The 12,500-nt window shown below is 47.8% G+C and overlaps 2 protein-coding genes across 2 annotated transcripts in view; both read left to right on the forward strand.

Moving 5' to 3' along the window:
* LOC113568518 (laminin subunit alpha-2-like) overlaps nucleotides 1-12,500 on the forward strand; it is a 53,478-nt gene that overhangs the window by 12,054 nt on the left and 28,924 nt on the right. Inside the window, exons 7-18 of the mRNA XM_081694908.1 lie at nucleotides 2,354-2,531; nucleotides 3,158-3,294; nucleotides 3,601-3,837; nucleotides 4,221-4,364; nucleotides 6,118-6,294; nucleotides 6,552-6,737; nucleotides 6,998-7,116; nucleotides 7,792-7,909; nucleotides 9,186-9,314; nucleotides 9,740-9,864; nucleotides 9,943-10,029; nucleotides 11,016-11,071. Coding sequence (XP_081551034.1) covers nucleotides 2,354-2,531; nucleotides 3,158-3,294; nucleotides 3,601-3,837; nucleotides 4,221-4,364; nucleotides 6,118-6,294; nucleotides 6,552-6,737; nucleotides 6,998-7,116; nucleotides 7,792-7,909; nucleotides 9,186-9,314; nucleotides 9,740-9,864; nucleotides 9,943-10,029; nucleotides 11,016-11,071 — 1,693 coding nt within the window. The remainder of the gene's footprint in view (nucleotides 1-2,353; nucleotides 2,532-3,157; nucleotides 3,295-3,600; nucleotides 3,838-4,220; nucleotides 4,365-6,117; nucleotides 6,295-6,551; nucleotides 6,738-6,997; nucleotides 7,117-7,791; nucleotides 7,910-9,185; nucleotides 9,315-9,739; nucleotides 9,865-9,942; nucleotides 10,030-11,015; nucleotides 11,072-12,500) is intronic.
* Nucleotides 11,070-12,500, forward strand: part of LOC145643595 (uncharacterized) — a 2,693-nt gene continuing 1,262 nt past the window's right edge. Inside the window, exons 1-2 of the mRNA XM_081695337.1 lie at nucleotides 11,070-11,209; nucleotides 11,694-12,500. The exon at nucleotides 11,694-12,500 is cut by the window's right edge and continues 1,262 nt beyond it. Coding sequence (XP_081551463.1) covers nucleotides 12,311-12,500 — 190 coding nt within the window. The 5' untranslated portion in view covers nucleotides 11,070-11,209; nucleotides 11,694-12,310. The remainder of the gene's footprint in view (nucleotides 11,210-11,693) is intronic.

Here is a 12,500-nt window from a genome sequence, read left to right on the forward strand (position 1 = left end):
ACGCTTACATATCCTCAAGCATGCTGGGAATGGTGAATGAGCACAAGTGTGTAGGGAATGAGCACAGGTGTGTAGGGAATGAGCACAGGTGTGCAGGTGTGTAGGGAATGAGCACAGGTGTATGGTGAATGAACACAGGTGTGTAGGGAATGAGCACAGGTGTGTAGGGAATGAGCACAGCTGTGCAGGTGTGTAGGGAATGAGCACAGGTGTGTAGGGAATGAGCACAGGTGTATGGAATGAGCACAGGTGTGTGGTGAATGAACACAGGTGTGTGGTGAAGGAACACAGGTGTGTGGTGAAGGAACACAGGTGTGTAGAGAATGAACACATGTGTAGGGAATGAGCAAATGTGTGTGGTGAATGACCACAGGTGTGCAGGTGTGTAGGGAATGAGCACAGGTGTATGGTGAATGAACACAGGTGTGTAGGGAATGAGCACAGGTGTTCAGGGAATGAGCACAGGTGTGTGGTGAATGAACACAGTTGTATGGTGAATGAACACAGGTGTGTAGGGAATGAGCACAGGTGTGTAGGGAATGAGCACAGGTGTGCAGGTGTGTAGGGAATGAGCACACGTGTGTAGGGAATGAGCACAGGTGTGTGGTGAATGAGCACAGGTGTGTGGTGAATGAACACAGGTGTGTGGTGAATGAGCACAGGTGTGTAGAGAATAAACACGTGTGTAGGGAATGAACACAGGTGTATGGAATGAGCACAGGTGTGTGGTGAATGAACACAGGTGTGTGGTGAAGGAACACAGGTGTGTAGAGAATGAACACATGTGTAGGGAATGAGCAAATGTGTGTGGTGAATGACCACAGGTGTGTAGGGAATGACCACAGGTGTGTAGGGAATGAGCACAGGTGTGCAGGTGTGTAGGGAATGAGCACAGGTGTGTAGGGAATGAGCACAGGTGGGTAGGGAATGAGCACAGGTGTGTAGGGAATGAGCACAGGTGTGCAGGTGTGTAGGGAATGAGCACAGGTGTGTAGGGAATGAGCACAGGTGGGTAGGGAATGAGCACAGGTGTGTGGTGAATGAACACAGGTGTGTGGTGAATGAGCGCAGGTGTGTAGAGAATGAACACGTGTGTAGGGAATGAACACAGGTGTATGGAATGAGCACAGGTGTGTGGTGAATGAACAGAGGTGTGTGGTGAAGGAACACATGTGTAGGGAATGAGCAAATGTGTGTGGTGAATGACCACAGGTGTGTAGGGAATGAGCACAGGTGTGTAGGGAATGAGCACAGGTTTGTAGGGAATGAGCACAGGTGTGTAGGGAATGAACACAGGTGTGTAGGGAATGAACACAGGTGTGTGGTGAATGGAAAAACAGCTATGAATGAAAAACATTTCCACTCCTAACTGAATTTGAAGGTGCGTGTGGAGGGGAGTATGGAAGTGTGTGGGGAGTTGTGTGTAGAGGTGTGTATGAATGTATGTGAAAGTGTGTGTGAACTGTGTATAGGTATATGTGTATAGGTGTATGTGTAAAGGTGTATGTGTAAAGGTGTATGTGTAAAGGTGTATGTGTAAAGGTGTATGTGTATAGGTGTATGTGTAAAGGTGTATGTGTATAGGTATATGTGTAAAGGTGTATGTGTATAGGTATATGTGTAAAGGTGTATGTGTATAGGTGTATGTGTAAAGGTGTATGTGTAAAGGTGTATGTGTATAGGTATATGTGTAAAGGTGTATGTGTATAGGTGGGTGTATGTAAGAGCATGTGAAGGTGGGTAGAGGTGTCTGTATATAGATGTGTGAAAATGTGAGTATGTGTGGGAGTCTGTGAAGGTGTTTGTGAAAGTGTGTGGAAGCGCTCGTCACTATGGCGACAGTTTTAGACAGGTTTAATTTCTTTATCTGTCAGTTTGTCAAGAAGCTGAGAAAAAAGTTAATACAACATTGGAAATCAAAGTCTGCAATGTGTGTGTGTGTGTGTGTTTGTGTGTGTGTGTGTGTGTGTGTGTGTGTGTGTGTGTGTGTGTGATTGAATAAGTTTTGTGAAAAATAACTCAACTGAATTGTTTTGCATGGTTCTCTGTTGTCTGTGTGTGCTGTAACCATTACCTCTATGATTCGGTTTGGGCCTGGTGTGTTCCTGCTGTGGTTCTGGTTCGGTTTGGGCCTGGTGTGTTCCTGCTGTGGTTCTGGTTCGGTTTGGGCCTGGTGTGTTCCTGCTGTCGGACCGGCCCTGACCTCCTTAACCCAAAGCTCTGGATGGAAATGCTAACAGCGTTAGCCTCATTAGCATTAACCTCATCTGGAACACTCACACTGGCGGATCAACTCCGTGTCCTGCTGCCTCTGTGTCCTTGACCTCAGCATCCTTTGTTTGTTTGTCTGCAGCCAGAGACCCACATGCAGGCAGGGCGCGGCTGTGTGCCCTGCCACTGTAACTCGTTTGGCTCCAAGTCCTTCGACTGCAACGAGAGCGGTCAGTGTCTCTGCCAGCCGGGTGTTGCGGGGCTGAAGTGCGATCGCTGTGCTCATGGACACTTTAACTTCCAGGAGGGAGGATGCACGCGTAAGAGCTCCGTCACCGCCACCCCTGAACCTTCTGATCTAAACTCTGCAGGGTTGTGGAGATCCAGGAGCTTGGACCAGTTTGGACTGGTCATTTAATAATGAGGCTTAAAGTAACTGGCAAATATCGAGAAATTCTAGAAGTTCTACTCTTATGGGCATGATTTCACAGTTTTATCATTTAAAAAAGTAGAAGTAGGTTTGTGACAGTCTGGAATGTAGATACACACACACACACACACACACACACACACATAATGCAGAGTGTGTTATAGGTGTTAGCCCAGTGCAGTTTTCAGGGTTACGTCAGTTTGTAGATATGTTGTGCCTATTATACAGACACAACACACACACACACACACACACACACACACACACACACACACACACACACACACACACACATACACACACACACACACACGAACAGCCCTGACCCTAATGATGGGGGATGCAGAGAGGCAGATGAGGACTCAATGTAAAGGTGAAGCTTGTGACATTTACAACAGGTGCACACACCTGAGCGTGCAATTAATCTCAATCTCTCTCTCTCTCTGTCCCACACACACACACACACACACACACACACACACACACACACACACACACAACGTCCCCTCCCCACAGCCTGTCAGTGTTCTCATGTAGAGGATAACTGTGACTCCACCACAGGCCAGTGCATCTGCCCCCCCAACACTGTGGGGGACAGGTGTGACAAGTGTGCCCCCCACCACTGGGGGCATGACATCAGCATTGGATGCAAGGTAGACCTCCTCCTCTCTCTCTCTCTCTCCATCAAGGCGAGGCAGCTTTAATGCCCAGACTGTGTAGTACAATATTGGAAAAGGAAAATATAATTGAACAAGTACTAATAACTGGAAAAATCTACACAGCAAAAGCAACAGTAACATTATAATTATAGTAATTATAATGATTATTATTATTATTACATATCAATAGCAATGTACAGGCTATTAAAACATGCTAATAATATAAAAATAACACCAGTAGCACTGGACAGGTTAGTACTGTCTCTCTCTCTCTCTCCCTCTCCCCCCCCTCGTCCACAGATGTGTGACTGTCATAAGCTGGGCTCTGTAAAACAGCAGTGTAACGTGAACACAGGCTGCTGTATGTGTCAGGAGCGCTTCACTGGTGAAAAGTGCACCGAGTGTAAGCTTGGCTACCGCGACTTCCCACAATGCATTGCCTGTGACTGTGTGCTTGCTGGCTCCACCCCCGACACGTGTGACGCAGAGGTCGGCACCTGCGCCTGCGCAAGCCGCACTGGGCAGTGCTCCTGCAAGGTGACCAATCAGAGCGCTCCATTTTGTGCATTTTCTTTTACCTTCTCCAATCAGACCCCCCGTTTAATTCTACTAGACTTGCTCTACCCACTAGCATACATGCCATTCAACCAGCAAAAGGTACAGTTGTGTGAATGTGTCGATATATGTGTGTATGTGTTTGTGTGTTCTATCCAGGGAGTGAGGTGTATATACATATACATATATAGATATAGATTTAGAGATAGATATATATGTGTGTGTGTGTGTGTGTGTGTGTGTGTGTGTTGTGTCTAGGCTAACATCCAGGGAGTGAGGTATATATATATATATATATATATATATGTGTGTGTGTGTGTGTGTGTGTGTGTGTGTGTGTGTGTGTGTGTGTGTGTTGTGTCTAGGCTAACATCCAGGGAGTGAGGTGTGGCTCCTGTACATCTGGTTCCTTTGGTCTGATAGCAAGTAACCCGTTGGGCTGCAGCCGCTGTTACTGTTTCAGCCTCAGTACAGTGTGTACTGAGGCCCAGGGCCTCATCCGCATGAGGGTGAGTAACACACACACACACTCACACACACACACACACACACTCACACACATACATACATATACATACATACACACACACACACACACACACACACACACACACACACACACACACAACACATTCTTCTCCATCATCTCTGCTGTCCCACTCCAGGCCGGCTGCCCCAGAGAGAGGCAGAGAGTAATTGAGATGTTAAAGATTGAGGTTTATAATTTGGAGAGCAAGGGAGAGAGTCAAGGAGAGCGAAAAGGAGGTAGAGTAAGGGAAGATGAGAAAGAGAGGAAGAGAGGGGAGGAGGGAGGGAGAGAGGGAGGGAGGGCTAGAAAGCGATAAGATATTGCACTCTCACTTGTTTGTTTTTAATAAGGATTTTCTGGAAGATCCACTCCCATCCCCCCCAAACTCCCATCAGCCTCTTGTGTGTCCATGGAGACGCGCGCAGCCGAGCCGTACTGAAGGACACTCGCGAATAAGCCAGAATCAGCAAACAACTTCAATAAATGCCGCAGCCCAAAAGTTCGTCTAAGTTTGTTTGCTGGGAGGATGGAGGAGAGAGAGAGAGAGAGAGAGAGAGAGAGAGATGGGTGAAGTGGGTCGAGTGGGTTTAGTTCATTTGTGAGAAAGCGAGAGATTTTCTCTGAGCCAGTGAGTCGTAAGATTGCATGTTGACTTGGAGAGCAGGGTTTATCCCCCTGGGAGCCCCAACGTCTGCTGCGCCTCCCCCCGGTGCGTATGCAAACGCGCTGAGCCAATTGGAATTTTTACTCCGACAATTAAAGGATTTCTGGGAGCCTTGACATGCCAAATGTTTGGCGTGTGAATGCAGGGGATTTGGAAAAGCCTCAGAGAAGTCTCAGAGGACTTTCGGAATGTTGAGGAATGTTGACGTGGATGGGAGTTCTTCACACCCCCCAAAAAATATGGAGTGCCAACGAGTGAGGCTGGATAATGAAAGACAGCTAGTATGTAGACACCTCCCAGTCATGCCTCGTTGGACATCCCACTCTGAGACAGTGGACTATGGAGGGACCCCCACCCCCACCCCATTTCGAAGGCTTTCAACAAGGATTTTGAAGTTTGTCTCGGGGAACTTGTCATAAGAATGTTTGCGAGGACACATACTGATGCTGGACGAGAGGTCCTGTCTCCCCGGGTCGACAGCGAGGTGTGGCTCATCGCTCCGGAGAACGTGTTTCTACAGCTCCAGACTCTGCCAGCCGTGGGATGGTTTGCGTACTCTGTGGTCCTGCTCCGAGGGTCTGCGTGGTCTAGCGCTTCAGGGCTCTGCTGCTCTGGTTCTTAAATGCTCCTGTTTCACAGTAACATCATTGGATGGAAATTGCACAAACTGACTGGCAAGGGTGGCGTCCTATGACAGTGCCACTTAATGCCACTGAGCTCTTCAGTACGAGCCCAGTACTGCCACTTTGGAACACATGGTTTACATTATAATTAGGAGGGATGCCCACATACTTTGGTCATATAGTTATATTTCGGAGGGATGTCCACATACTTTTGAACACCACAGCTTTTACTGTTGACCTAATTATCATTATTGGTGTTTAATGTCTGTCTAAATGTAATATAGTATTGGACTCATTAGGACTGAATTACAAAAGAAAGCCAATTTGTTAAAATGATACGTTGATAATTTGTTAATTTACCTAATTTGTGCTCCAAAGTGGACATAAAATGTATTTGTAAGATTTCACCATGTACAGGAAGCGCTTTTGTTCTTGCTCTCTTGTAGCTGACTCTTACTCCAGAGCAGACGGTGCTGCCCCTAGTAGACAGAGCCAACGTGATGGCGACAACCGTGGGCGTGACCTTCCAGCACCCGGAGATCCTGGCCAACGCCGAGCACGTCCAGCAGGAGCTGGCTGAGCCGTACTACTGGCGTCTGCCGCGGCAGTTCCGAGGCTCCATGGTTTGATCCGCTCATCATCTCCGTACCTCAGTCGTTCCTCGCGTTCAGTGTCTGTCTGCCCCTCTGATCCACCGCCAATAATGTTTGTGGAAAACGCTCGGCATCCGCTTCCTTGGCGAAATTCATCCTAGCAAAGGAACTCTAACCCCAAACAGTGTTTTCCTGACTTATATCTTTATTTTTAGTAATACTGGAGAACGTCACACATAAGACATGTTTTAGTTAATGGATCGATTGCTTTGATTGATTTGTGACAGATCACGGCATACGGGGGAAAGCTTAAATATGCCGTCTACTATGAGGCCCGCGACGAGTTAGGCCACACCTCCTACGAGCCACAAGTTATCATTAGGGGTGGGCCCAACAGGGACAAGGTCATGGTCCGCCACATGCCAGTGCCGCAGATTGGCCAGCTGACACGTCATGAGATTGACATGACAGAGGTGAGCCAATCACACTGGGGAGCTGACGTTTTGTTCCTGCCCTTAGCCTACTCCCCCAGGAAACACCAGCATGCTGTGGGATTTGACAGCATACACACACACACCAACTATAGCGATATTCCAGTGAGAGATGATAGGCTACTGTGCAACCAGTTATATTTATGATAAAATAGATGCATCATTGAACACACAGAGGCCAGCTTCCAGGTCTGGCTAAGTTGTTATTTGTTTTTGTTGTTGTTGTTGTTGTTGTTTTGCAGCATGAGTGGAGACACCTTGACAACAGCGCGATGAGCAGGGAGAACTTCATGGACGTCCTCTTCCGTGTTGACTACGTGCTCATCCGTGCGTCCCATGGTAACATGATGAGACACAGCAGGTATTCTCATGCGCATTACACACACCTTACACATAACCCTTACACACCTGAGGGGCACCTGACTCACACCTATACAAAGTATTCATCTAATGTAGATTATGTCATGATTTTAAAAAGAGGTGTAGTAATCCTGATGGGCACTAGAAGGCTTTTATTTGGGAGGGTTTTGTCTTTTCTTTTTCCAAATGGGAGCAATGAGAACTCTTATTATTAGCTCTGAGATCTCTGACTGGTGAGACCCAACGAGAACTAATGTATCAGCTCTGAGATCTCTGACTGGTGAGACCCAACGAGATGTCCTGTATCAGCTCTGAGATCTCTGACTGGTGAGACCCAATGAGAACTCTTGTTATTAGCTCTGAGATCTCTGACTGGTGAGATCCAACGGAAACTCCTGTATCAGCTCTGACTAGTCAGATCCATCTGCCCAAGTTCTCACTATTCACCAAGTGCCAGACTGGAATGAAACCAAACTGAAAGTGCTAGAGATTTAAGATTTGTTTTGTTTGTGTTTGGTTTCTTTTTTTAGTTTTTTAACAAGGCCAGACAAAGCACAGACACACGCGCGCGCACACACACACACACACACACACACACACACAGAAGAAAATGCCTGCTCTGTTCAAATGTCTCTTCTAATCCGGCTTTGTTCCGGTTTTCTCTGGAAACGCGCAGGATTTCAGAGATCTCTCTGGAGGTGGCGGAGGAGGGTGGGCCGTCAGCGGAGAGCGAGAGAGCCTATCAGATCGAGAAGTGCGTGTGTCCCACCGGCTACTCGGGACTGTCCTGTGAGGTGACGCAAAACACACCTTCCTGCACCGCACGCCACTACATCAGCCCTGCAGGGCAGCTACTGGGAGGGCGGAGAGAAAGGATGGGTGGAGGGAGAGGTGGAGGCATGAAGCAGCGCAGGAAGGGGGCGCGCCAGCAGATGGAGCCCGGGCAGAGGAGGAGGGGGCGACGTAACTGTGAGACAGCAACCCTGATCATCATTCCGGGGGCCATCCCAACTCTGACGGGATGCACAGCAATCATCGCGTTCAGGAACTTCACGTCTGTAACTTCACGACGTATTTCACAGGGTGGATCACACACTGGCGACTTTTCCAGAACTTGACATGATGAAACACTACTCATCCAGCATTCTGAGCGCACTAGACACGGAGCTGTCACTGGCTCACTAATGCTCTAACGCCTGCCGGCAAGTTTCACACGTTGCCAGGTTGCCCACCTTGGCTGGCTAAGTCCAACTGCTGCACTGCCGTCTGATAATCAAGTCTGATTGTTAATAAAGACAAACATTTAGGAATAAGGTAATTAACCATTCATTTGCAAAAGTTTTTCGTGGGTTTTTTTCGGTCAGGGTATCGGGGTTTGCCATGTTTTTTCAAACCATCATGAAATTCTGAAACGGTAAATAGAATTGTCACGAGGACACGTGATTGGTTGAAAAGACGGCAGTCGTCTGCCACTCCCCTTCAAGGGAGACAGCCTTTGTGTCAGGAGTGCACACACCCCACCCACCTGGACGGCCATCTCTTACACGGAACACAGGGCCAGCGTATCAGGCGCTCCTGTGGACCTCCACTGTCGTTACACTGAAGCCTGTGTGTGTGTGTGTGTGTGCGCGCGTGTGTCTCCATCTCTGTGTGAGTCTCAGTGTGTATGCGATGTTCAGTTTCAGCTTGGCTTGGGCGACAGGGAGACAGATGGCGTTTCCTGGGAAACGCCTCGTAGTTAAAAAAGTATTTTTAAACAGGCGTTTAGCAAGTTCTCCATGAACAGATGGAGCGCTAAATGGGTCCGATTAATTTGGAGAAGGATACAGGAAGACACAAAGAGAAAGAGACAGGTAGAGTGATACAGAGAGAAAGCCAGGAGAGAGTGATACAGAGAGAGGGAGAGGGGGAGAGACAGGTAGAGTGATACAGAAAGACCAGGAAAGACTGTTTGAGTGTGGATGCATAAATGTGTGTGTGTGTGTGTGTGTGTGTGTGTGTGTGTGTGTGTGTGTGTGTGTGTGTGTGTGTGTGTGTGTGTGTGTGTGTGTGTGTGTGTGTGTGTTCCAGGAGTGTGCGGCCGGGTTCTACAGGCTGTGGGTTAGAGCGGGCAGTGATGTGTCGGGCATTGGCAGCTGTGTGCAGTGCCAGTGCCATGGACACAGCAACACCTGCGACCCCGAGACTGGCGTCTGCCAGGTGAGACCCCCTCTTATTGACCGAGCACTCCCCCAGCTCCCCTGATTGGACCACAGCCTGAGGGTGCTGCTCTCTGATTGGAGCTCTCTTAACGTCAACAAGGATCAGATTAAAGGCATTACATGGAGCAGTGCCTTCGTTAGCATGTGTGCTAATAACAATATCATTTGCATTTCACGGTATTTTTGCTAATTGAAAACGGTGTGTGAGCACAGTGGGTAATTTGGTTAATTAAAAAATGAATGAAGGTTTTTGAGTGACATACACCAGCTATGCCCATCTTACACACCATGTTGCGCACACTCTCCTCCGTTCCCCCTCTTTCTCTTCTCCGCTCTTCTCCGCTCTTCTCCTCCTCTCTGTCGTATTGTCACGGTGGTATTTTGTGCTGTAAGTGTGTTGTTACCCATGATTCTCTCCTGCAGAACTGTCAGCACCACACTGAAGGCGAAAAGTGTGAGAAATGTTTGGCGGGATTTTACGGAGTGATACGTGGTTACCCTGACGACTGTAAACGCTGCGCATGTCCTCTGACCAGCCTTGAGAACAAGTGTGTGAACCTACACACACACACACGTACATTTTCTCACCTGAAGTGTGGAGTGATTGTCACTGTCTTCCCATCCAGTTTCAGCCCCACCTGTGAGGCAGACGGCTTTAGTGATTACCGCTGCACCGCCTGTCCTGAAGGATATGAGGGAAAGCACTGTGAGAGGTTAGGGTACACCCCCACAACTACACCCAACACCCCCACAACTGCACCTCATCAACTACACCCTACACCCCCACAACTGCACCTCATCAACTACACCCCACAGCCCCACAACTGCACCATCAACTACACCCTACACCCCTTGAAATACACCATCAACTACACCCTACATCCCCACTACTCAACTACACCCTACATCCCCTCAACACCTCAACTACACCACACACCTCCACAGCTACACCTCAACTATAACCTACACCCCCTCTACTACACCTCATAACTACACCTCAACTACACCCCACACCTCAACTACACCCTACACCCCTACAGCTACACCTCAACTACACCCTACACCACCTCAACTACACACAACATTCCCACACCCTCTCAATTACACCTCCATTACACCGCTACACCTCATTAACTGCACCCTACACCCCTACAGCTACACCTCAACTACACACAACATTCCCACACCCTCTCAATTACACCTCCATTACACCGCTACACCTCATTAACTGCACCCTACACCCCTACAGCTACACCTCAACTACACACAACATTCCCACACCCTCTCAATTACACCTCCATTACACCGCTACACCTCATTAACTGCACCCTACACCCCTACAGCTACACCTCAACTACACACAACATTCCCACACCCTCTCAATTACACCTCCATTACACCGCTACACCTCATTAACTGCACCCTACACCCCTACAGCTACACCTCAACTACACACAACATTCCCACACCCTCTCAATTACACCTCCATTACACCGCTACACCTCATTAACTACACCTACCTCATCACCTACCCCCGCACCATGTCAACAGGGCACTGGGTGAACTGGTACTGTGGATGATGTCTTAACTACCATTACACATCCTGCTGTCACTGCCCTGGTCTTACATGTGAGATGCATATGTGTGTATGAACTCTGACCTCACACTGCACCGACCCATTCCTCCTCCCTCCCTGCAGGTGTGCATCAGGTTTCCATGGTAACCCCCAGGTGGTGGGTGGGCATTGCGAGGAGTGTAAGTGTGATCCAGTGGGGGCGTGGCCTGTTCCGTGCGATGCACACACGGGCCAGTGCCAGTGTCGTGCAGGTGCCACTGGCCCACAGTGCAACCACTGCATGGAGAAGCATGTGTGTGGACCAACTGGCATTGTGTGTATGTATAAGTGTGTTACTAACACACACACACACACACTCATACACACACTCACACTCACACACACACACACACACTCACATTAAGAAACGAGTGCGATTTTTGACAAATATTCTGACGTCATGGATTAACAGGTAAACTGAGAGGTTGTTTCTCTTTTCACGTTCAGAGTCCTTCAGTTTTGTGTTGATCTTAAAAAGTAAAACTGAGTGATTGGATCATTTTCAGGGTGTAGAGGTTTCAGGGTGGATGAATCTGGGTGGAATAGTATCTGGGTGTAGAGGTTTCAAGGATGAGATGTTTCAGGGTGGATACCATAATTCCAGTCCAACAGCCCCAGTATGCAATGCAGAACTATAACAAACATTTAACAGAACATACAACATTATGAAAATTATTTGTATTTTTAAAAAATTCTTAAAATGATTTTTGTTGTTGTAATTTGTTATTCTTTTGCCCTCCGACACCTTCCTGTTGAAAATAGATGATCTTTGAAGTACTGTGTGTGTATATAAGTACGTATGATCGATTAGTGATATAGCTGTCTATTATAGATGGGAATGTGTGTGCATAACTGTGTATGTGTGAGGGTTTGAATGTGTGTGCGCGTGTATGCGTGTGTTGTGTTCGATAAATTTCACCCCATTTCATCATGGTGCATTGTTCTGTCACCACATGTATTCTGCTCTCTGGCGCGCACGCACACACACACACACACACACACACACACACACACACACACACACACACACACACACACACACACACACTCACACTCACACCGTGATCTGCTTTTATGTTTTTAAGTCATATACTCAGTTCTAATCAGTTAACAAATCATAGTGTGTAATTGTTGTGTTTATGCTGTTTACACCTGTTTGGAAACCTGTTCTACTGAGGTCTAACTAAATACACACATTAACACCATCATCATGGCATTAGCAGTGTGACCCGAACACCTATAGCTTCAGAGTCATGTCACCCTACTCTGATTGTGTTGTTGATCTTTTTTTTCTGATTCGATTCGTACTTGTCTGTTTGCATCACTGCTGAGGTGTTTATTCAACCTTTTGCTTTGTTCTTCACAAAGTTCTTCACAAAATGCTGAAGGTCAGAGAGACAGAGACCCGTCACCCGTCTGTCTGCTGGCTCTCTCTCTTCATTACCTGTGTGTCTGCCGGTTCTCACCCTTTTCTTCACCCGTCTGTCTGCCGGTTCTCACCCTCTTCTTCACCCGTCTGTCTGCCGGTTCTCACCCTCTTCTTCACCCGTCTGTCTGCCGGTTCTCTCT

The sequence above is a fragment of the Electrophorus electricus genome, chromosome 2 (genome assembly GCF_041902795.1).
Source record: "Electrophorus electricus isolate QZ-2024a chromosome 2, ASM4190279v1, whole genome shotgun sequence".
In the NCBI taxonomy this organism is placed as follows: Eukaryota; Metazoa; Chordata; class Actinopteri; order Gymnotiformes; family Gymnotidae; genus Electrophorus; species Electrophorus electricus.